The 24,861-nt window shown below is 46.4% G+C and overlaps 1 protein-coding gene across 5 annotated transcripts in view; it reads left to right on the top strand.

The window, feature by feature from the left end:
• Positions 1-12,694, top strand: part of PRR5 (proline rich 5) — a 76,970-nt gene extending 64,276 nt beyond the window's left edge. For all 5 annotated transcript variants that reach the window (XM_064654070.1, XM_064654068.1, XM_064654067.1 and 2 more), the window contains 2 exons: positions 8,164-8,302; positions 11,554-12,694. In XM_064654070.1, coding sequence (XP_064510140.1) covers positions 8,164-8,302; positions 11,554-12,104 — 690 coding nt within the window. In that variant the 3' untranslated portion in view covers positions 12,105-12,694. The remainder of the gene's footprint in view (positions 1-8,163; positions 8,303-11,553) is intronic.
• Positions 12,695-24,861: the final 12,167 nt, after the last annotated feature.

Here is a 24,861-nt window from a genome sequence, read left to right as displayed (position 1 = left end):
AAGGGAGAGACAGAGCAGCTTCTCCCCCTGACAGTGACATGACTTGGCACGTGCTGGAGAGTCGAGGGAATATGACAAGATCTTTATTTCTGAGGCAGCCACAGGGCCCTGAAGTGCTGACTCCTGTCAATGAGGCAGTGGCAAGCTTCTCTCCCTGCCCTGACTGCTGTTGCTATGAGAAGGGCAGAGGCTTTACCAGTCTGCCAGTGACTTAGGATAAAATGGAGAGAGGAAAAAATACTGTGAGGCACCATTCTCGTGGGTTCATAATGACTCAGCCATGAACTGTGCAGCTGCATCTGTCCAGCACGTGCAGAAAGGACACCAGTGCCCAGGAATGGGGATGTAATGCCCAGGGCAGTTGTAAACTGGTATTAAATTATTCACCCAACGGGGGTTATTCTGATTTAAGAGCATTTGAGAATTTGATGTGTAAGTCTTACCTTTCCCACTTTGTTCTTTACTGTGAGGTAAATACCTGTTTGTGAACACAAAACAGAGGTTTACTGAAAATGGGTTCATTGTGAATTCTCAGCCCCCTGCACCGGGCTCAGAGAGCCCTCTCAGAGAGCAGACTGCTTTCTTCCAGCTTGTTCCAGTCTGCAAAGGTGTGACCTCTGCTTCCTCCCAGCCCAGGCACATTTTTGTGTTCTGCTTTTGGACTGCAGCAGAGAAACCCCCACAGGGAGGAGGGCACACACAGTTCAAGCAGATCAGGTTCAGCTTAGTCAACACAGGCTTTGACAAAGCAAAATTTAGTCCTCACTCAAAGCAGTTTTGCTCCTGTTCTGAAACTGTTTCCTGAAGGCTAAAAAATGTCAGAGTTGTCTGCTTGGGATGAAAGTGGCCTGAGTCATCAGGGAAACCCAGGAGGAAGTACCTGACATTTTCTAGCCCGGCAAACACAGACAAGTGGGATAGAAGGAGGTTGAAGGAGGTGATCCTTCCCCTCTTCTCTGCAGTCTTGGAGGCCACACCTGCTGTGTCCAGTTCTGGGCTCCTCAGCACGACAGAGACATGGACACAATGGAGACAATCCAACAAAGGACCATGAGGATGATACAGGGACAGGAGCATCTCTCATGTGAGGAAAGAGTGAGAGAGCTGGGGCTGCTCAGCCTGCAGAAAAGATGGCTTGGGGGCATCTTATCAATTGTTACAAACACCTGAAGGGGGAATGCACAGAAAATGAAGCCAAGGACTTTTTGTGGTGCTCAGTGACAGGACCAGAGGCAATGGGCACAAACTGAAACAGAGGAGGGTCCCTCTGAACATCAGGAAACCCTGTGTGACTGTGAAGGTGACTGAGCAGGAGTCAAGAAAAGTACTTGGCAAAAGTAGCAAAACAGTCCATCCTCTCCATGTTCAGGGGACTCAGTAGTTAAGCTGGTTCTTTATTTCTGGAAACTAGTTACTCTATCAATTATTGAACATCTTCATCTTGATGGTTAAATAATTTCTAGCACAGATTGTTTATGCTTAAGGGCTACCACAAAGTCCCGTGCAGCAGGTTTTTACAGCCCTGTCTGCCAGAAGCACCAACAGATTCTGCAAGAAAGCCTGCACTGAGCATGACTTATTTCCTTTCTTTGCTTGTGCATTTGTCCTGCTACCACTGTTGGCAAGAAAACATTGAATTAAGTTAACTTTCAGTCTGACACTGCACGGCTGATTCTGTGCCCTGGGTTACCCTCGGTGCCAAGATTGCAAAGGCTGAGAAGAATCCATTATCACATCTGATACCTCCATGTGTAAATGGAGATGCTGCTCCACAACAGTAATTGTGTTTGTGTAATACTGGGAGATTTGCTCTGCAGGGCTGACTTCCAGGGACCATGGTGGGCAGCTGGAGGTGAAGGAGCCGGGTACCTCCTTCTGCTTGGGCTTTCTGATTTGTGTGGAAGCCCAGGGGGTATAAGAGCAAGGTCTCTGTTTTTCAGTAGAGTGCTGTGCATGTCCACTGAAAATGGGGCTGGGTGGGCTTAGTCAATGAAAGGGCCACAGTGGTGTAGAGAAAACAACAACTGTACACACCTGGGGACGACTCCTGAAGCCTCTTCTCAACCAGGTAAACCAAAATATAACTTTGCTGCTGTAGGTTTATCTGAGAGCATTGCAGGATCAGTAAAAATTCGATTATTAACTTTTAAGTGTGTGCATGCATCTGTTCAAAGGCAGAGGGAGGGCTGCAGATCTCTGTCCAGGATGTGACCCAAAGCTAACTAGGGGCTTGTGCTGTGCCACCAGTGGTGCAAGTGGCAAGGACTGGGGCCCCATTTATGCCCATGCCTGCCCTGAGGTGGGGCTGGTCTGTGTTGCTCAGGTTCCAGATGTGATGCAGTGAAAGTTGTTCCTTGCACCAGAGTGGGATAACCAGCAGTCACAGCCTCTAAGAGCACTGCTTTCCCAAGCTCTTACGAGCAAGGCTTGTCTCTTTGACACAGCCAAGCAGCAGCTCTCACTGTTCCTGTGGTCAGCAGGGTGTGCACTGCAGCCTGCACACCCTTATCAGTTCTCCAGCAGTGCTGGCTGGATAACGTGTGTTTTCACTCCAGATACTATTCCATGTCTGCCTTGCGGTGTGTCTTGTGACTTCTAATTTCAGTTTTCCCTGGGAGTGGCTGGGCAACTATTATTATCCAGTATGTGTCAGATTATCACCACTGCATGAGCGTTTCTTTCAGTCATATTGATCTGACTCGTCACTTACAGAAAGAAATGGGATTCTGGATGCGTTTGTCTTTCCTCAGAGGAATCTGCTGCTTTTGAGCAGAAAGCAGTTACATTTCTGAGCTGTTTTCCTGTGTGGTTAAGACATGAGGCCAGGACCTCACTTTGCTCTGGGGCCTGACCCTGTGAATGCTTCTGGCAGTGTGTTTCCTGTCACACAGCACCAGGTCAGGACTGCTCCAGCTCCTCGTTGGCCGAGCAGGGTGAGTCCAGCCACCAAGGGGACCCCTGTGCACCCACACTGAGGGTGCCCCACAGGCTGAGGGTCAGGGGGTGTTATTTGTACCTGAGCTGAGCTGTACACAGTCACTTCTTGTCCATGGGCAGAGGGCTTTGCCCTTCTGGTCCATCAAGTTACCAGAAGTGATCATTGCTGAAATGATCGTTAAATAATCCAAAAGTCTGTCTTTTACTCCTTTCTCTCCTGAGTCCAGAAGTTGGTGACCCAGGGATTGGCTCACAGCTGGTCCTGCTTGGTGTCCTGGGGTAAAGCTGCCCCTTTGTCAAGGACCAAGACATGCTGTGCCTCCCTCAGTGCCATGTCTGCTCCTGGCAGAGAGTGGGACTTGCTCCAGGAGCCCTGCTTTGCCCACCCTGGCTGGAGAAAGGCAGATTTTGTTTATGTTTTATTTTATTCTTTTTTTTTCTTAATTTAAAAGCTGTGCAGCAGTTTGCCAGTTGAAACAGAAGACAGCCTTCTGCACTGGTACTCATTCATGTAGAGGTGCTGCTCAGCTGAAGTGTTACAGCTCAGCCTGAGTGCTGCATCCTTTAATCCATGGCCAGTGCACACTTCAGCACATCCATGAGCTGCAGGAGGGTGTGAAGTGGTTCCTCCACTGCAGCCAGTTTTTAGGGCACAAGCCTTAGACACTGGTGATACTTTTTAATGTATGATTTATTAGGGTAATGATCTTACAGTATTCTGTGCTAAAGAGGGAAGTGAAAAGCAACTGAACAGTACCACCATTTCTAGATGTTACTGGTGGTGGGTGCTTTTAGTCAGAACTGGAAACCACAGAGGGCCTGTGGTTTTTATAAACACTCAGCAAAACACTGAGTTACTGCTGGTCAGTTAAAAGCAGTTTGGTGTTTAAGAGTTCTTTATGATTGTTTTCAGACACAGATGAGTGAGGAGTTACCTGGGACAATGGGCAGTTGTCCAGCCAGAGCTGAAGCAGCTGCAGTAAAGATGAATGCAGAGAGGCTCATGTGGCAGAGGAGATCAGCAGATGACAGGGCCTGAAAGAGGAGCTGAGGATGGATGTGGGGTGTTTTGGAACTGCAGATGTGAAGGGGACAAAGCCGAGGGTTAAAACGAAAGGAGTCAGGCATGAGGGAGTGCTGGCCAGGGGGAGATCCAGCTCAGCCACTGAACTGGAGTTACATGGGCCAGGCAGCAAGGAAAAGCAGCCAGGGAGCAAAGAGAACAGCCAGCAGAGGTTGGGTTCTAGTCTCTGGCCATATATGAGACATATAGAGACATGTAGAGAAGTCCTGTTTTAGGAAGAAATTGTTCCCTGTGAGGGTGGGGAGGCCCTGGCACAGGTTGCCCAGAGGAGCTGTGGCTGCCCCTGGATCCCTGGAAGTGCCCAAGGCCAGGTTGGACGGGGCTTGGAGCAACCTGGGATAGTGGGAGGTGTCCCTGCCCATGGCAGAGGGGGGAACTGGATGATCTTTAAGGTCCCTTCCAACCCCAACCATTCTCTGATTCTACACATGGAAAAAGGAGACTGTGACCTTATGTGGGGTTGTGAAACCCTCCCTCTATTCTTCTGAACAGATGTGTTTGTTCTTTCCTCTGTGCTTTTGCAAGAAGCCCTTGTGCCCTTTAAAAACACAGTAGGAGTTTGTGGTTAATTTACAGAATTAACAGGGACAGAAACCTGAGCAGTTTAGAGGGTCCAGTCTCCTGGAATGACTTATAGGTTTGACTTTGGTTTTGTTCTCAAGCAGAAGAAAAGTTTTGTTCCAGCAGTTCAGCAGATGGGGCAGCATCTTCATAAAGTAGATGCATCAATAACCTGTAGTCTTCAGGGTATATGGCCCTTCAAGGAGTACTTATATATTTACATATCAAAAATAATCTTGCATAGGGCCCTTTTAATGCTTTTGAACTACTGTATACAATTTTTTGGTCCTAAATGATTTAATTACAGGTTAATGAAGTTTGGGACATGGATACTGTGTTAAATGCAGAAATACATGTCTTTGTTCTTGATAGACCTTCTCCATTTGCAATGGTATTCACTTATTCAGGACTCAAATCCTCATTTTCCATGCCTTGAGAGCAAGGCAGGCTCTTGTCATAATATAACATTGTCATCCTTCCAAAGATAATGATGTGACTCCTGTTGCATTTCAAAACACTGTGACTGAGATGAGGATTTGATCCAGCAGCTCCACTCTTCCAAAAGTGCCGAGGTACTTGCAGATATTTGATATTGAGCTATTTTGGCCCTCAATTGAGAAATAAATAGGTCAGGCAAGGCCTTTGAAAGGAATTTAATAGATACATCTCACAGTCACAGAGAAGCATGAAACTCTCCTGCTAAAATGAAATTGGGTTCATGAAAGGTCACAGTTATCTTTTAAAGCAAGTTTTTGCATGTCTGCAGAGCAAATACTGCATTAAAGATAAGGGGAGAGTCTCTGTTTTGCTGATAATGCTCCAAGTTTTCTTTTTTCCTCCAAACTGTGGTAGAGCTTCCTGCCAGCTGAGCAGCCAGCCTGCTAGATATGACTTTTGCTTTGTTGCTCTGTAGTGACATACCAAACCAGTAAGGCACCAAGCAAATACAAGAAGAACCATGAGCTGCCAAAGTAACAGCAAAATACTATTATTATTGTTATTATTTTTTTTTTTTATTGGTGACTCTTAAGTCCTGTCATCAGTTTTTCATAAACTATTTTGGCACTAATAACCACTCCAAGCTGGCTTAACTCTAAAGCTAATTTTGCCTTTCTGAGCACAATCACTTACAAGTTTGGTGAAGGGTCTAAAAAGGACTTCATGTAACTTTAAGTATATATTGATATCGATGTGAATAGATGTATAAATGTCTAGATGTATCTATCTTTGCACACAGATATATGAAATATTTATGGTTTTATATCTATATAGTTATAACCATGCTTTCCTCTCTCCTAAACTTCCACCAGAAGTGCCTTCCCACTGAATTTGGTGTCACACAAACAAGTCATTTTGCCTGTGGCACAGTGGATGGGGTAGAAACCTCTGGTGGAGAGATAAGAGTTTGAGTGCACCCTCAGGGCTGGCAGATAAAGCAAAACAGAAGCTTTCCCTGACCTCCTAAAAGCTGATCTGCTTTAGGGGGTGTCTATCCTTCCCCATGAAGCTCCTTTGCCCCATGTAGCAAGGACTATTTCAGCTTTCCAAACCTAAACTTTGTACTTGGGCTGGGCTGGTTCATAAATAAGTGATGGTGTCCTTCAGATCATATGGAAAGTTTGGGTTTGGAAAGCTGAAACAGTCCTTGCTGAACTTTAGGATGTACTTGTGTGTGGTTAAATAGAGGCCCAGGGGGCGTTTGTCAATAAATAGCACAGCAGGAAAACCACTGTTTGACAGGTTCAGGAGCCTGTTACACTCCTGCTCTGCCAGAAGCTCCACAGCAATTAAATGGTTTAAGGGAACTGCAGGAAAGGCTGGAACAATGGCCAGAGCAGGAAGGATGTTGCAGGTGGATACAGCACGTTTGTGTCAAGGTGCAGAGCAGAAGAGAAGTCAGCACGGCTCCAGCAGACACCAGCTGTTGTTTTGTGACTTTTCAGGACGTTTTTAAAAGCAGAGCTGAGGAAAAAGGCTTGTGACAGGCTGTGTCAGTGCTGGTGGGTTTACACTGTAAAGGTGGTGTTTTGTGGCCTCTGCACTACAAAAGTGTGAACTGAAAGAGGGTGAAGGGAAAAGGGGGTGGGGATTAGCACTGCTCTGGGGAGAGCAGGGGTGAAGGCTGAGGGCAAGACTAAAGAAGCAGCTGATTGAGGTGATTTTGGAGTTGGGGTTTTGAGAGAAGAGGGTGTTTCTCATGAGCAAGGAGCCCATGGGCTCTCCAGGTACAGCAGCTGCAGGGCAGCAGTGATGGGGATGAGGTGAATCTGTGACCCACACGGAATTCAAATTCTGCCCAAATTCCAGTTCTGTCCAAATTCAGATTCTCTGCTGGCCATTATTCATTTTCCATTCATAAACTTCTCTGAAGCGACGAGCAGCCGAGGGGTGAAGTCAGCCATTCACAAACACCTCTGACAGTCACCCCAGACTCTGGTTAATGAGTCATACTGAGCTCTGAATACATCCTGAACGTCAGGATCCTTTCACATGCTGAAGGAAGTGTTGCAATTTTACTCACTTGATCTGCATATTGCTCTCTGGAGGCTTTCATCCCAACGTGTTTCTTCTTACAGTAATTCCAGGGGCACGTTATGAAATCTGGGATTCTGCAAAATTCAAGCAGAGCTCTTGCTGAGCATGGCATGTAGGATCTTAAATTCTGCAACGTGGTGTGTCAAGCATATGGCCACATAGCAACCCACTAAAATGTGAATTTGCTCCGTGTTGCAGGAGGAATCCTGCACATGAGTGTGCAGGGCTCTGCTCAGACAGTACAGGAGCACACAAGGGGAGAATAACAGCTCTGCAGGGCTTTTCCATCACCTCTGCAGCCTTACAAGCCCACTTGGGGGTGGAAGTGCAGAGTTAACAGCTAAAGGCCAAAGATTTTCCCTGTGGGTGACTCTTACCCTGCTAATTATAATGTGACTTTTGCCTGGATAATAATGGCAAGTGCCAGGGAAGGGGTGAGGAAGGAGAACAAGCTTCTTCACTGTAAATATTCATTGTTGAAAATACCCTGGAAGAAATACTTCTGAGGGTCTCAGTTTAACCTTTTCCTTAGTGCTGCTGGTATGGCTGAGGTGGCAGTGACACCCTGTGGTACCAGACGCTGTCGTTCAGGAGTTCAGTCCCCTCCAGCTTATTTTCTGTGATTCTGTGAGCTCTGAAGCATCCTGTGACTTCTGTGAAGGCAAGATTTGACCAAGATGAAGGAAGGCCTTTTGAATATCCCCCATAGTGATTCAGTCTGTTGAAAATGCAAGGAGGATACAACCAGTGTAAACAAGCAAAAAGTCTGGGATGTTTCTAATTCCTCTTCACTGGACCAGACCCTCCATCATCCCTGAGTGCCTTTGCACTAAGGAGGATGCACCTTCCTGGATTTAAATGCCCTGGAAGTAGCTCTGGCCTGACTCACATCTCTTGGCTTTACAGTGAGAGGAATCAGCTGTGGGAACAAACCTGGATCACACCACAGTGCACCTTTGCCATGGCTCAGTGAGAATGCTTGCCCTGGTGAGCCAGGAAAGCTCCTGGTTGGAGGGGGCTCATCCTGGGTATTTTCTCTTTTTCAGGGGGTTCACGAGTCGAAAGGTGTGACTGAAGATTACTTGAAGCTGGAATCCCTGATCCAGAAGGTCGTGTCTCCTTACCTGGGCACGTACGGTCTGTACTCCAGCGACGGACCCTTCACGCACTCTTCCTGCATCCTGGGTAAGAATTTGGGCTCTGTCTGGCACAGCACAGAGGCTTCCCCAGAACCTTGCTCCATACAGGGCCAGGATCCTCACAAGAGACAGCTTGCAGTACTCACAGGAGGCAGTCAGGCTCCCTTTCTGCGCCCCTGCTCTTTGCAGTGTGCAGAGTCACAGTGAAACTTGCCAGTGGCAGAAGATGAAAACAGAGCATCATAACAGTGCTCAGTAATAAAAATCAGTGAAAGTGAGTCTAGAGTGTGTTTAGCATTTCCACTCTGCCTTTTAACAAGACAGCTTTAACACAGGGTGTTTTATGGACAGGGAGAGAAAGAAGCAAGAAGCCACCTCTGAAGTGCTCGGTGGTTCATTAGTGTTCATTAGTACACAAAGATCCTACAAGGCTGTTAAAATTAGGGAAGAGAGCAGGAATTTATCTTAGAGCAGACTAATACATAAGCCTTCAAACAGGTAAAAGCTTTCTGCAGAGTAGAAGGGTAATAAGGTGTTCTCCATCCCAGTGGAGGTAAGAAAAATAGAGCGAGCCACACATAGCAGGGGAAATTCAGGTTACATGGAAGGAAAAATCTCTAATGTCACATGAACTGCCTCTGGAGGCTGTTAAATCTTCACTGTGAGGCACTTCATACATGTCACCTACATCAACATCCATAAGGAGCAGGGGGGGTAAACGTGGGCCAGCCTGGTGGCAGAGGCTGAGGCAGAACCTTCTGGAGTCCCCTCCAGCTTATTTTCTGTGATTCTTTGAGCTCTGAAGCATCCTGTGACTTCTGTGAAGGCAGGGTTTGGCCAAAATGAAGGCCTCTTGAATATCCCCCATAGCAATTCGGTCTGTTGAAAATGCAGGAGGGATACAACCAGTGTAAATGAAATAGGAAATGTGATAGCACCTGAGCATTTTAATGTAAATGCTGTGATGGCCTGTTTGAATAGAGCAAACAGAGGGGAAAATAAGTTCAATTGTGTGTTTTCTGTGCAGTCAATTTATCTGTTTGCTTGTCAGAAACAGTCAGTAAGGAAGTTGATTTTCCCTTGAAGCTGAATGGAAAAGTGGTTGTGTTGCAGTTTAAGAAACAAATCAGTTTTAGGTGAATAAATAGAGGCCAGTTATTTATGGAAAATGGTTCAGAATTACTACTTTGTATTCATTGCTTGCCACTAAAATGCCACAAGCATTTAAATGGAGCCCCAAATTGACAGTTTTCTCAATACAAGCTTTTCTATGTGAGGGGAAAAAAACTCACCCAAAGAGAATAAAACACCAGTGAAATGAACTGTTAGAAAATAAATGTTGTATTACATGACTGCAGAAGATAGGAAGGTTCTGGTGGGCCTCTTGCTGTGGTCTGGGGTGTGGAGCTGTAGCAGAACCCCTGAATAGGTCTGACTGCAGTCACTGAGCCTGGATCCAAGGAAGCTGAGTGCTGGAGTCTCTGCTGATTTTGAACCGATGCATCCACCTCTGTCCAACTGCTTTGACAACACGTGACATGTTGTGACCAAAAGCCAGAGTTCCTGTGGCAGGGCAGCCCCAGGAAACCTTCTCTGTTTGCCAGGTCAGACTCCTAACAAAGAAAAAGTCCAAAAGTGAACTTGGTTCAGATGTTTCACTGCTGTCACAGGCACGACAGCAAAATACAGGTTTAAGTACAGAAACTGGCTTTTTTAGTAGTACAGCATATGATTGGGATTTGTGTCCAGGTAAGCACATAGTTACAGGAAGTTGCCTGGTTTGCAGGGAACATGTACCAGCATCCTGATTTAAAGCAGACAGTGTATTTGCAGTGCCTGTGGTTGACTTCCAGAGGGTGTTTTGATCCCTTGCTCCAGCCATGGATGGCAAAATGAGAGGAGCAGGAAGAAAGCTTCCAAAGCGAGACCTGTTATTCACACCACTTTCTCTTTTGTTAGCACGAGTGAGTCCGAGCACAAAGTTTGCTTGCTTGGTGGTGATTTTTAGAGCACTTCAGCCCTAAACCGCTGCTGGAGAAGGAGCTCTGTGCTCCCGTGCTGCCACCTGCTGCCTATTTTTTGGAAAAATCCCACTTGCTTAACAGCAGCGTTCGGGCAATCAGTGGCTTTGAGTGCAGGTTTGTTCCCCAAAAATAGGTTTCTGTGGGCAGTGCCCTCCAGTTAACATTTCCAAACACTCCTGGTGCTGTCCCCACGTGTGATCTCTGAATGATGCTTTGAATCTAATTTTTCCAGAGTCAATAGAAAGACTGCCTGTCTCAATCCTCGTTGCCCCACATTTAAAGAGACTTGATTTTCCCAGGGTAGGTGGAAAACTTAAAGTTCAGCTGCTAGAAAAGAGTGATTGTAGCCTGAAGAAGAGCAGAACTGCACTTTCTGCTCTTGTATAAGAAAATATTTACAATTTTATGTCACCTCTCCCACAATATTTACTGTTTTGCTCCAGCTGCTGAAGTTGTGTAAATATAAGTGAATTTCAGCCCTTATTTGTGAAGATAGGTTTGGGGGCTTCAGCGTGCTGAAGAAAAGCAGGAAATGTGAAGCCTGCAGACCTACAAAACCAGTGAAGCGTGTTCTTGTGTAAGAGTTTCTGTCACTTAGGAAAAGCTCATGCGTTTTGAGCACTCGTGGTTATTAGAGTGTTGCCTGTGTATTTTGGTGCTGAAAAAAATCTCCGGAGCAGTTAATTAGGGGTGAGATAAGAAAGGGTTTATTTGCCAAGGCTAAGATGTTACAGGACACGTGCCCACCGTGCCTGAGAGGAGGTTACATTTTATAACCCCATCCATCCAATCCCAGATGTGTCCACCCTGTGGCCTTTACTCTGGACCGCCCCGGGTCCACCCCCTGAGAAATGGGTCTGGGGTGTATTTTGGGACCCCCCCCTTCATCATCTTCAGCTTCATCAGAGCACAAAGGGTACATAGTTACCTAATTTTTGACCGTATTCTGTGGTTTAGGCCCTGATATGCTGTTCTGTCAACTGTTTAGGCCTTTGCCTTGACAAAAGACTAAACACTCTGCTGTATTCAGAAGCAGGATTGATATGGAAAGCAGGATTGATATAGAATGGGGTAAGAGGGTTAGGGAAAATATAAACAAGGCTGCTGGAGAGAGGGAAAGGAACAAGGGATAAAGAAGGAAGGGGTTTCTGCTTTTAAAACCTTACAATTCTTACAAATATTAGAAAAATAAAAAAACCATTAGGGGCTTAAGGCATCAGTGCCATACAGACGGAGTTTGTGTGTGTGACTCTGGGTGTTCCTGTGTTCACAGAGAAGAGGTTCTTCAGGCGCTCCAAGTCGGGCGACGTGCTGGCCAAGAACCCCGTGGTGAGGTCCAAGAGCTACAACAACCCGCTGCTGACGCCCGTGGCCGAGTACGAGACCGAGGGCCTGGCCTCCAACGGCACCGGCATCCGCAGGCACTCCGTGTCCGAAATGACCTCCTGCCTCGAGCTCCAGGGCTACTCCAACCTCACCACCATCATGGACAACGGCTCCAAGAGCTCCGTGACCACCACCAAGAGCTCCCTGTGCGGGGAGCAGGAGCGGCCCAGCGCCGGGTCAGGGCAGTGCTCCGGCAAGCTCGGCACGGCCGAGCAGCAGAAAGGACTCTTCCACCCCATGGGCGACCCACACAGGTCTTTTGAGCTGGACAGAGACCCTTCCTTGATTCCAGTTCCCTCTTCCAGCCCCGAGAACATAGTGGATCAGATTTTGGAGTCGATGGACTCAGATCCCGAAGGCATTTTTATCGATTTCGGGCGGGGCTGTGCCAATGCCTCGGCGTACAACGTGGACGTGAGCAGGCAGAGCATCATGTGAAGGAGACTGGGAGACAAACCTTGGGCTTTAGTATTATATATGGAAGTTACTAACACGAGGAGTCAGACTGTGGGCCAGCTGTTTATTCCAGGGCAGAACCTCTGCTGTAGGTCACCACAGCTCTGCTCAAGTGAAGAAACCCAAGTTTGCAGCAGGCAGGAATGTGCTGAGGGGGGAGAAGCTCCGACCACTTCTCCCTGTCACTCTGCAGTCGGATTTCCTCTTGTCTTTATGAACTTGGGGCGTTCAGGAGCTGGCAAGTGTCTGGTAAAATGCTCTCAGTGCAGCTGGCAGTGTTTGTTCAGTAAAACAGCCCAGCAAATAGCTGTGCTCACTTCTAATTTTCTAAAGAGATTTCCTGCAGACGACGGGTTGTTCTCTGAACTGTAACACCTCAGCCAGGGTAAAAACGTATCCTTTAAAACAAAAAGGAAAACCAAACAAACCCCAGAGGGTGTGGGCCTTTATACCACAGAATACAGTGATAAAGAAGTCTCTTTTTCTCTTGTACATCTTGTACTCCTTGGCCTGATGGTGAGTGAGAGTTCTTGAAGAAAGGCAAATAAACAGAAATGTGCTTCCTGATGTCACGCGATGCCTCGTGTCTCATGTCCTGTGTCACAGCCAGTGCTTGGTGTCTGTGAGAGAGTTGTCTCGAAACTGGCTTTTAATTGTGTGTTAATTTGCTCTGAATGTGACACTTCCAAGAAATCTGCGCTGTCAGCTCCTGGAGCATCCGTTGTGCAGAGAGATTCCACGACAATTCAACGTGCTTGTTTCCTTAATAAATGACAATTTATTAAGGCCTCTCGGGGGAAATCCTAATTATATATCTGTATTCTTAAAGAAATGCCATAATGCACGTGCTGTCAGTGTAGATATTTGGGGAGTGTGAACCTTGCAGCCCCTCTCCTCCTGAGCACTCCCAGCTCTGGGATTCCCCCTGGAAGTAACGTGGTGTAAGAGCTGTGTCCGAGGGCTGATGCACAGGGTACTGAGGTGAAGTAGAAATCCTGTCAAATCCTTAAGTCATACTGAAAAGTTTCTCTTAGGCAGAGATAAATAATTGATAAATAATCTCTCCTACGTCCCAGCAGTCTCAAACAGCCAGGGAACACACGATGTGGGGCAGAATCAGTGAGGAGGGGGGAGCTTAACACCAACAGGCAGCGGAACATGCCCTCAGTGAGAGCAGCTCTGGTGCCTGGGAGGATCTTTGGGGTCCAACAGATGAAATGGTTTAGGAAGCAGGCACTGAACTACCCCTCTGAATTATTATTTAACTCGGAGGAAGAGGGTATCCACAGCCGTGTTCTGAGGAAAATCCAAAGATAAGATTCACACCTCTACAGGAAAACATTAAAAAATCCAGTGGATCAAGGCCTCTGCACACCTTTTTCCTTCAAGGAACTACAAATGTATTAAGAGTCATAAGCTTATTTAATTATTGGGGAATATTTAAGCACAGTTTCAAGGGAGAAGAGGACTGCTGGGACCCTTCCCACCTGAGCTTTTGCATGGTTAGTGCCCTCCCCTCTGATGGAAGTGTATGCTGACAATGAACTGACTTCTCCCACCTTGCACAGTCAAAATCCTCCTCTGAGGAGTGTTCCTTGGCTGTAAATGTTGCACAGATGAGAGAGACCACCCAAATTTGTGATGCTCCTACTGGTGATCCCAGTGCAGGCAGGTCAGGGGTGTGGTGGTTTCAGAGACAAGCCAGGGAGTCCTTACGAAGGAAAGATGTGTATCAAAGAGAACAGTGCAGGTTCTTGCCAAAATATATTAATGAAGTGATGTTTTTGGGCTTCCAGCTGCAGTGTCCCAGTGCACAAGTGGTACTGGAGCTTTGCCCCAAGGGGGCATTCTCGGTGTGCCAGTTACTCCTGGCCACCTTTCCTTCGTTAGGATAAATTGTGGCATTTTGTATCCTAATCCAAGAATCAAAGCTCTCTGCTCTTACCCTGGCTGGGACAGGTTCCAGAGCCCTGCTGGGGATAAGACAGAGCAACAGATAGCAGGTACAGCTCCTGTCATCTGGCACTGCAGGGTGAGCATTAAGCAAGCAAGGGGAACTGGGAGACCAACCTAATGAACAGCTGCTGAGCCCTGTGAGAAGTGCTACAGCTCCCTGGAGCACTGCTGGAAAGAGCAGAATAATTGGCTGCAGATAATGCTGCCCAAAGAGAGGCCTTTTCTGTCAGAGAAACGGGGAAAATGACTTTCCCATTATTCAGTTAGCTGCTGGCACGCTGGTTTTGAGGGGGCTTTTGACTAAAACAAAACACCTGAACAACTGAGCTGTGGTGACAGGAGAGCTATGGGCCACCTTCTAGGGCCACCATACAGACATGTGAGGGTGTGAAAATAACTGATCTCTCTACAGTTCTGTTGGACATGTATGGATTGCCCCTTTATTATGATTATATGCTCAAAGAACACCTTGGAAATGATGATGTCAGAAAGCCTTTAGTGTTATTTTTGAGCTCTGGTCTACAAAAATGTGACTGTCATTCCAGAACTTTGAGAAAAGCACCAAAATTGTGAGGCAGGGAGCAGAAACCCAGATACCAGTCGAGCCAGCAGTGCTACAAAGAACATATGTAGCCATTTTAATAATACATAAATCAGTGCTACTGTGCTCTCCAGGAGAATAAAATGCTTGGTGTGCAGCTGAAGTCTTGCTTGCACCTTTCCCCAAAGGAAAAAACACACTTCTAAAAGGAGAATAAATGTATTTTGTGTCAGAGAACCTTCCAGCATCCCTTTCTCTTCATGTGGTGTGGTAGCAGCAGCAGCAGCTTGCTGTGCTCAGTGGTTTCAGAGGTGCTAGACTCTTTCTTCTGTGAGAAGGGAGGAGATGGTGCTTGGGACTAGAGGAGCTGGCCAGCACCTGGAGCTGGGGGCAGGGTGATGGGTGCCAGGAAAGCAGCTGGGCCACTGTGTCCCCTGAAATCCAGCTCAGAGCTGCTCAAGGCAGTTTGCCTGAACTGCAGAAAACCACAGGCCACCTGATGGTTCTCGGGCTGCCCTGGCACAGTTTCCAGCCCACTGGAGAAGAGCAGCTGGAGGCATCCAAGGTGGTCACTCCATCTGGCCTGGAGGACCTGAGGGCTGTTCTCTGGTGTTACTGACACATGAGGGATCTCTGGGGGGTGGAGGTGACACCAAATGATTGAACTCCCCGAGCTACTGAGAGAAGTCCCTGAAAGTGGTTCAAAATGTTTTGTGTGGTCCCAGGATACCACAGAAGAGCAGATATGAACTCCCCCAGATGCTGCATGTTGGCCTATTGCTCCATCAAAACCAGGGGTTGAACTTGACTGGCTTCATCAGTTAGGCTAATGAGTCATCTCCCTGCCTCTCTTAAAGTGCTCCTTCTCTGTGCCACCCTCAGAAGGCACCTCTTGGGGTGATCAGCAGAAAGGAGCTGGCTCTGACCGAGTCTCAGTGTCACAATTATTCTGGCATTTTAATATTCTCCAGGCAGGTAACTTGACTGGTAATTAAATAATGAGCACAAACAGTGCCCCCTCGGGTCTTGTGTTGCATCCTTGGGTTAGGAGCTGGCAGCTCTCCTGCCTGCAGCTGGATTGCCTACCTGGGAGAGGAGCTGCCAGGATGCTCTGCCAAAGCCACAGGAGAGAGGGAAGGGAAAACTGGAGGTGTGAACAGCCGTGGAAGTGCTGGGCTAATAAACCTGCCAGAAGTTTATTAGTTGTCTTTGTAAAATGAGGTGCTGGGGGCTAAGCTTGTGTTTCTGAGGGTCTGCATCAGCATTTTCACCTTAAGATTGCAAACTCTTCCCAAGTGTATTTATTTCCTGATTGGTTTTTGATGAAATATTTTTCTCCCTTGCAAAAGCAAATAGTCTTAGGCAGAGTTTTAGCTTTATAAAATCCTCGCCCTCTGAACTCTGGGTTTGGAAACCAGGATTTGAAGAGAATTCTGAGGGCGCTGTTGTCTTTACCATGAAGATTAGTCAGGATCAGATTGCTGGGCTGGAACTCAGAGGCTGAGATGCCTTAATCCCGTGTCCTCCATGGGCTTTTTGCATAGATTTAAGTCACTTAATAGCCCTATACCTCTTCAGAACATGGGGATAATGTTCTTACCTGTCTTTCTTCGTTTCAAATTGTTTAGTGGATTGTCTGTTGCTTAAAGGTTTTCTGATAAAGTGTCCACAGTGAGGAGAGGAGGCTGTGGATTGGGGAATTGTAAATTAGCAGTGCACCCCTAACATTTCTGTATTTAATTGTGGTGCCATCATATTCTTTTAATGTAACTGCATCCCTAATTTAGGTCTGTACATGCTAATTAATTCTTATTTATCATGCATTCCCTATCTATCTACAAATCTTTGTCTTTCCTCCTAGTTGTGATCTTCACTGACACATTTACAATGTCACTAAGCTCTCTTTCTTTAGCTAATGTTACCTTTTTAATACCCTGTGAGCTCTGACCACTTCCATGACTTTTTTTTTTCCTCTTTTTTTTACTTTTGTCTTACCAGCTTTGAGCTTCTTCTTGCCCATTACTCTAAATAGTTCCCTCTGCAATTCCTCATGGTCTGTAAGCCCCAGGATCAAATATCTCTGCTCATACTTCATTCATCTCTTCCAATCAAAAAAACTGGAAGGCATTAGAATTGATTTCCAAAGACGAAAATTTATCTTCCCACTTGCAGTAGTTTTGTGGAAAATTGAGCTCATAATATTGTGTTCTTCATGATCACTCAAACTGGGTTTTTTTCCCAGATATAGATGTAAAGGTTGCTAGTTTGTGAGCTTTTTGGATCATAGCCTCAGGCCTATGTTTAAATACAGATATGGTATTTGTGCTCTCCAGTTCTCTACAGCAATGTCTGTCTGTCAGAAGTGCTCCCTTGGCTGTGAATTGTTAAGCCAGTTCATTCTTAAACCTCGTGGGTACGGAATCATCTGGGATGGCAACGTACTATAGGAAGCTGGAGACAGTTGGCAACCCTTGGGGTATCCACAGGCAATCCCTTTAAATGGTAAGATGGAGGAGGAAAAGTAGAAATGGAAATGCTGCACCTAAAAATTGGAAGCAGAATGGGATGTGGGTGCCAGAGCAGACAAAAGATGCAAATCATTTGAGGCAAAACTCAACTGACTTCAAATGCAGTTTAGATTAGATATTAGAAAAGAAATTCTTCCCTGGGAGGGTGGGGAGACCCTGGCACAGGTTGCCCAGAGAAGCTGTGGCTGCCCCTGGATCCCTGGAAGTGTCCAAGGCCAGGTTGGACAGGGCTTGGAGCAGCCTGGGCTGGTGGGAGGTGTCCCTGCCCAGGGCAGGGGGTGAATGAGGTGATCTTCAAGATCCCTTCCAACCCAGGCTGTTCTGGGATTCTATAATTCTAATATCTCACCCCACATCTTGGCCAGCACCTTCATAATGACCCTGTTCTTAAATCTTGTTCAAGCCTCCCAGGGGAGGAAGGTGAGCAGAAATTATTCTGAAGGAAAAGGTTGTACACGGCTCCCGAATGGAGAATTTTGTAAGGCTTGTGAGGGGAGGAATTTCTCAGGGTAAGAGTGGAAAACATTTTCAGTTTCACGGGTTCAGTATAAACCCTGATTTGTCATACAGAATGTTCTCGATCTTTGGCAAAATTGGCTTTTAAATTTATTTTCGATAGCTTTTTGTGTCATCCACTCCCGAAGTGAGGAGTGGTGGCACCACGAGCAAACCAGGCAGGGCTCAAGTGGATAAAAGTTTTCTGAAGAAAACTCCAGATTCCCAGGGCATGTTGACTGAGAGGAGGAAGAAAGGGCTTTGTTGCACAAACATTCCTGCAGCTCCCCAGCTGCTGCTGTGCACAGCCAGGGGGAAGGGATCAGCTGCACTCTCCGGGATATGAGGAACGGTGCCGAGAAAAACAAGCTCCAGACATTAATTATTTTCCAGATTGACTTCTCCCCTACTTGGACTAAACACCAAGGACTCTGTTCCTGCACAAAATGGGATTTGGGTGCCAAGGCCCAAGGTGGCATTTGAATTTTTTAACTCTGTCAGCAACCAAACATATCCATGGCAGCACTAGTCCCTCCTTTTCTTCAACCTCCTATAAAAAAGTAATTGCTGATTATTGACAAACAGCTTTAGTATTTTGGAAGTGGTCTTGCATGGGTCAAGCCCTGGAAGGTACTATAGATGCATCCACAGTGTGGGGATCCATCCAGATAGTTCCACTGGGCTCGTCCATGGAGCATCAGGGAGCCTTCTGCAATCGGAGACTGCAGCCTCTGCACAGCTCAGGATCTGGTCCTGTCAGTCTGGAATTGTCAAATGATGGAGGAGAGTAAAGCTGGTGCCACACTGAGCAGGGAAAGAAGCCACACATGGATTCCTCCTCTTTGCATGTGCAGTCTCGAGGACCACGCACGTGGTTACTCTGCAGACTTGGGCAAATCCGACTTCCTGTCAGCAAGTATCACCTAAAGACTTGCTCACATTGAAGCACAAATTTGATATTTCACCTTTTGCATCTTCCAAAAGTTGTTTCTTAAATGCTGTGTGTGGGTGAGGGTTCTTGGTAGTGCTGCAATTCAGTGCTTCGTTTCAAATGCTCCCAGCGGATGTGTAGTCTTGGTTCAGGTTGTAGGAGAGTTAAAATATAGCCCCAAATCACTGCTAAACAGTCCCATACATAGGAAGATAAGGTTGTTTTTCTCCTCATTCTTGGAACTGTCATGTATTTTCCACTTACTTGTTAAGCAGAGTTCAGAGATTTACATGTGTGGTGTGGGTTGTTTTTTTTTTACTTGTTTGTTGTTTTCCAAGAGGATTCTTTAAACCAAACCTGTAGTCCTCCTCCTCTTCTCTTGGCACATGCTGGGGTTATCCCTCTGTTTTTTCTAATACAGGTGGCTGTAGTGTCATTATTTCTTCTGCTGTACAGTAACCCTGCCAGCTACTTCTCTGGGACACTGTGACAAAAGCAGACCACTGGCTTCATGTAAGGAGGTGCTCCCTCAGCAGTGTGCCAGTGGCCAGGCTCCATGCCAGCTGAGACACAGGACTGACTCAGAATGGCTTTGCTGTTTGCTCTTTCCACTGGGATTTGTCTTTCCATCACCAATCCAGCTGCTGTTGCCTTTCTGACCAAGCTTGTTGAATCTACAAGCTACAGAGAAAAATACCACAATAATCTTGTTGGGGTGCAGGGTCTGTGTCCTTGGAGGTGCTCGTGTTGCAGCCTAATTGCAGAAGACAATTCCTCATCTCATGTGGTCTAAAAACTGATGAGCAGCTTCCTTCAGCAGCCCTTCCTCTCTCTTTCCTCCAGACTGAAGCATATGTAAAAAGCACACAGAATAGTAGGAGTGTGGAGAGTAGCAGGAGTCTCCTCAGGATAGATGGTTCCCCTTCCAGCAGAGCTTTTCAGGAGCACCATGTAAGGTTTGCCCAAGTCACTGCCACCAGATGATGTTTTCCCAGTTCAGGAGTCCAAAGGTAATTCTCAGAGGGGAGATCCTTCCTCACAACTGGCTGGGTATAGCAGTTAAGCTTCAGACTAAGATTTTCCACTGTCTTTGTCACAGAAATCCCTTTCTATGGCCTCACCTCTGTGATTCCTTGCCTGAGCAGTGATAACAAGCCTACACCGTTTTCTATTGGGATGAGAGGCCTCGAGAGCACGTGGAGCAAGGTAAAGAAGTGGATCTGCAGGATCATCTCTGTTATCTACACTCAGAAAAATGTCAGTGGGGGTTGTACAGTCCTGTGAGGACTCAGAAGAGCTGCCCCATTTATGGATTCCAGCAACTCAGTCCTGGGCCTCTCTGCTCAGGAAACATGGAGCTTCTCTGTGGCTCTTTCAGGTCACTCACTGACAGATATCACTGCTGCTCTGCAGGCTGAGGGGTATTGCAGCTCCCTTTAGGTGCTTCCTGGGTTTGCAGTGGGTGAGTTTGTGCAGTATCTCTGTGTTACTATCCAAACTGGCCACTGGATTGCACCATTGCTCCAAATAATGCATCTGAAAGCAGCGCAGCTCCTGAGAGCAGAGCCAGCTCTGTGTGTGAAACACCTTCTGTGTTCTTGCTTCCCAGGGTCCCTCTGAGAGAACAGCACCAACATGCTGAGCCTGCTGCAAGAAAATCAGCTTCTGGTTGAGCTTTGTGGGCTGGTGGGGATGAGAAACACAACCACCTTTGATTCCCTCAGGCTCTGGTTCCTGTGGTGTACTCGGCCACATACACGGTCTGGTGAAGAGCTGGGCAAGAGCTGCTGCCTGGAGCTTCAGAAGAACATCCTGTGGTGTCTCATCTCATGGTGAAAGTGAGAAGGCTGAGCAGCTTAGAGAACCAACTGCTCTTTTGAAAGACCCTGGTGAGAGGAAGAAACAGCAGCACAGAAAGGCAGAGTCCAGGCTGCACAACGTATCCATCACAGCGGGGCCGTCTTCTGGGATGAGGAGAACTGGGGTGTGGAAAGGCCTTTTAATGAACTGGAGCAAATGGCTCTTGTAATAACTGTCTTGCTTCCACCCCAGACATCACCTCTCTCAGCCCAGGTGTGCCTGGAGCTGCTGCTGTGGTCCCTGTCCCCCACTCCAGGATCCAGCAGCCTGAGGCACGGGCTGCTGCAGGGCTGCTGGAGCTCGGTGACAGATCCATTAATACAGAGAGGCCAGCTGACCCTCCTACAGGTTTGGACCAGGGTTCCCTCTGCCTCAGGCCTTGTGCAAGGCAAGGAAACCCTATAATTGGTGTTCAGATCCTCCAGTGGGTCTCCTCTGAGGTTTTTGGGGGAGTTTCCCCAAACCTGACCTGCCACAGCTTGTGCTTACATTGCAGGTCTCTGCTCAGTCAGTCAGATTCTTCTTTGTGTTGTCAGATGCCTCAGTGGACCCTAATTCTCTATTGTGACTTTGGATTGACTGCCCAGAAGTTCCAGTTCATTTGATATTTAGCCCATCACCTTAAAGCCACAGTTCAGGTATTTCTATTTCCTCTGGTGACACTGCTCCTCTCATGGGTATTAACTTGATTGCTTGTGCCTAAAACCTCTGATATTAACTCTGTGAACCTTTTTGACAATGAGATTCTTGTTATGCTGAGCAAAACCTTAATGATGAGAAAAACCTGAGCATTATAAGAAGAATTTCTTCACAGAAAGGGTGGTTAAGCATTGGAAAATAGGGTGGTTAAGCCCAAGGAAATGGTTAAGTCCCCATCCCTGGAGGGATTTCAAAGCCCTGTGGATGTGGCACTTGGAGACATGGGTTTAGTGGTGGGCTTGGCAGTGCTGAGGGGTCATCTTAAAGGTGTTTTCCAACCCTAACAATTCTTTGACTGATGGGCCACCTTGCTGGCATTTCTGAACCAAGGAGGATATAAAACTACTTGTTCAGAATCAGCACAGCTGTGGGAGGGGGGAAGAGCTGGCACTGAAAACAAGAGAAGAGCTTTGCCTTGCTTCCCTTCAGGTGGTGCAATGGCCCAGCTCAGCTCAGGGACACCATTCCCAGAGCACAGGAGAAGGGGAGTGAGTCCCTGGCATTGCATCCAGTCGTTGAGCTCATGTATAGCTGGGCTTAAGGCAAGGCAGGCTGCAAAACGAGCTCAGACTGAGGTGCTTAACTCATGTCTAGCAAGACATATTCATTGCTTTATCACTGTGCCCCCTGACCTCAGCTAAATTAAAAAACTTCACTGCAATCAAAGTCACTGGGATTACTTGTGTGTACAGAGACTGCAAGAATCTCTACAATGTACTCCAGCACTGTTATTTGGAGAAGTAACGGTGGAATGTGTATTTATTTCACAGAAAACCAGATATATTGGGCAAACACGACAGTTAAGCTTTGCAGTCATTGTTGAGTTGTAATTTAAGGTGCCCTTAGGAAACGCTGAGTTCAAAAGGAACCTGTATCTTAAAAATACATCCTCAGAGTAGGTAGGAAGTAACCCAGCTTTACAAGTTGCCAAATATTTGGGATTGTTTGAGGCTGTTTAATGTAACTGTGCAGTCATTTTCAGGGATGTTTTGGATGATTCAATTAGGCTTGCAAGAAGGTTTCCCAGTTTGTTGTTGATAAAAGCTCTGTGCTGCTGTTCCTGGCTGTGATACACAATATTTGTCTCAAGAATGACTGAATTTAATATATGTCTCAGAGCATGAGATAAGGGGGTTTGTGTCTTTATCTGTGTGGCATTACTGTGGTAATGCTATAGAGGTAATGCCATACTGAAGAGTGTAGAAGCTGCTTTGTTTTGCACACCTGGCTTAAAAAACCAAAACCACAGTTAACTTGGTGGTGTTGTTGGAGAAGACTGCACCAAGGGGGAGAGAGCAGTGCTTGATTCCCTTTGGGATTGTCTGCTGTGCTGTGCTGCACAGCCCTTCCTCCTGCCCTGCAAATCTTTGCCTGCACAGGACCTTGTGTTGGGGTTATCCCTCTGTAAGGCCAGCCCTTCTGGACACACTTTTCTGGGCTGGGAGAGAAGGCACCATAAAAATGGCTTAGTGCCTTCTGACAATGAGTGGGAAAGGGAAATTTCTGTCAGTATTACAGTGTATGCCAAGTAACAGCCACAAAGAACCTGCTGACAGCTCACTTGGAGGATTTGGGTTGGGTTGGGGTTGTTTTTGTGGTTTTTTTTTTTCTCAGTGTGAATTCTGCCCCTTGGAAGGAAGAAGCAAAGTAAAATTTCTCTCCAGAGAAGAGGAGCAGAGTGACAATGTCATCTCCAGAACCCAGACCCTTACCAGTCTAACAGGGTGCAAGAGACCTGCATTTCCTTTGGCCTCACTGCCGAGGTGGCTCCAGCAGCTGCTGGTTTTCATTCCTCTGGTACAGATCACAGCCACCTAGAACTGGACTGATGCCAAAAGGGATTGTGTTAGGTGTGTTTTAATTATCCAGTTGATGTTGTACTGATTGCTGACATAGCCCCGGGGGCAAAGCTGTCTGATGCCACAGCTGACTCGGCTTCTGGAGGTGAGGCAAGTGGCTGGTGTGCATGGAAACAATAAATTGATTTACCAGCCAGTAGAGCTTTCTATTCAGAGCTGTTAGGCTCCCCCAGATGGGCAGATGAATCATCATAAATACAGCAAATGTGGCATTTCTGGGCCAAGGTTAGCCTTTGAGAAAGCATAAGGAGAAGCAGAAATGGGTTCAAATCATAATTTTCGCTGGTGTTGAGCTGTGTTGCTCTGTTAAGAATAAAAAGTAAATCAATGTGTTATGTTGGGATGAATTCTCACAAAAACTACAGAAAGAAGTCCCTGCCTTGATTCTAAATGAACAGTACATAATCTATAAGAAAAAAGAATATTCTATGCAATTCTTCAGTCATGACCCAGAGCAAAGAATGATGAAAGTTTCGAAACAGTTTGGTTTTTATCCCGTGCTCATTCTTTTGAAACCAGCAAGATTTAAATGGCCGCTGTAGAGAGGCAGAAAATCACATTCTTTGATGGTTTTGCCAAGCATTTTGATGAAGAAGTGTGCAAAGAAGCTCAGGCCAGAGCTGAAACTTGGAATATTTTGTCCCTTACTCCATCAATTCATTTCACCTAAGTAGCACTAATAACATGCCATCACTAACGTGAACATGAAGAAATCTACTCAAAGGCCAAGGCCCCAGTGCTCCCTGCCTGCATGGGCACCTTTCTGCCATTTTCTAAATGGCAGGATTGGTTTTGATCTCTGCATCAAAGCACAGCGAAGTTTTGGGTTGAGGGTTTTTTGGTAAAGAAATATTTATCTCTTCTAATGTGCTTTTTCCCCTCCAGAAAACTTCTTAGGCTTTATCTCCCTGTCACCAGCAAAGCAGAAAAGTTGCTTTTGCCTTCCATCTCTAGTCATCCTCCTCTCCCTTCGTCTTTAAAAAAGGAGAGAAAAAAAAAAAAGTCCTTGTTTAGAATCACAGAATTGATTAGGTTGGAAAGGACCTTTGAGACCACTGAGTCCAACTGTGTTCAGAACTTTGCTGGGCAATTCTTTGCCCTTAGTAATCTCTCTGTCTCCTGAAAGGAAATGGGTAAGTCCTCTAATTTGAAAGGGATGTGATAAAATATCTGTGCTCAGTTTATGGGAAGCACAAAGATAAATATATGCTCTGCAATATTGGCCTTCACCATGTATCAACTGCAGGGCAGAGCTTGTAACCCACAAAGCAGGGACTCTCTCGAGATAGGAGAGTAGCAAAGATTCTCTTCACAACTCTGATACTATTTATTTTGCCACTGAGAGAAAGAACGAAGGAATCCAACCACAAGAAATTGCTGGGGAATCCAAAAGCACCTTCCCAGAACTAAAGGCAGGCAGCTTTTTGCACAGGTTTGACTGAAGCTGCTTAAAGTCGGGGTAGACCTGGCTTAAATGAGAGACTTGAGAGGGACAGTCCTGAGTTTAAGGTGGGCTCTGGATTTCATTGGGGCCTGGCTACACACGGGAAAGCTGAAAATGCAACAGCAAAAAAGGGGAGGAAAATTAAGGCAGAAGGATCTGGAGTTACATATTTATGAGCTAGATAGATATTAGTAGTTTAATTTAAATGATTTTTTTTTCCCCACTAGAGAGAGTACCGTATATTCTTGTCTTGCAACGATGCTTCCTTCCCACTCCTGCAAGTTGTTTTTCCTCCCCCAGAGCCACAGTGCCGGTGACCTTGCATTCAGGAAATACCAGCCGAGCCTTTTTTAGCCTCGGTGCAAACAGCTCGATTCAGCGCCGCTAAATTTCGTCAGCTTTGTTTTTACAACGTTTACAGACACT

This window comes from Pseudopipra pipra, chromosome 5, assembly GCF_036250125.1.
Source record: "Pseudopipra pipra isolate bDixPip1 chromosome 5, bDixPip1.hap1, whole genome shotgun sequence".
Classification (NCBI taxonomy): Eukaryota; Metazoa; Chordata; class Aves; order Passeriformes; family Pipridae; genus Pseudopipra; species Pseudopipra pipra.
The sequence above is the reverse complement of the archived record's forward strand: the minus strand, read 5'-3'. Positions and strand labels throughout refer to the sequence as shown.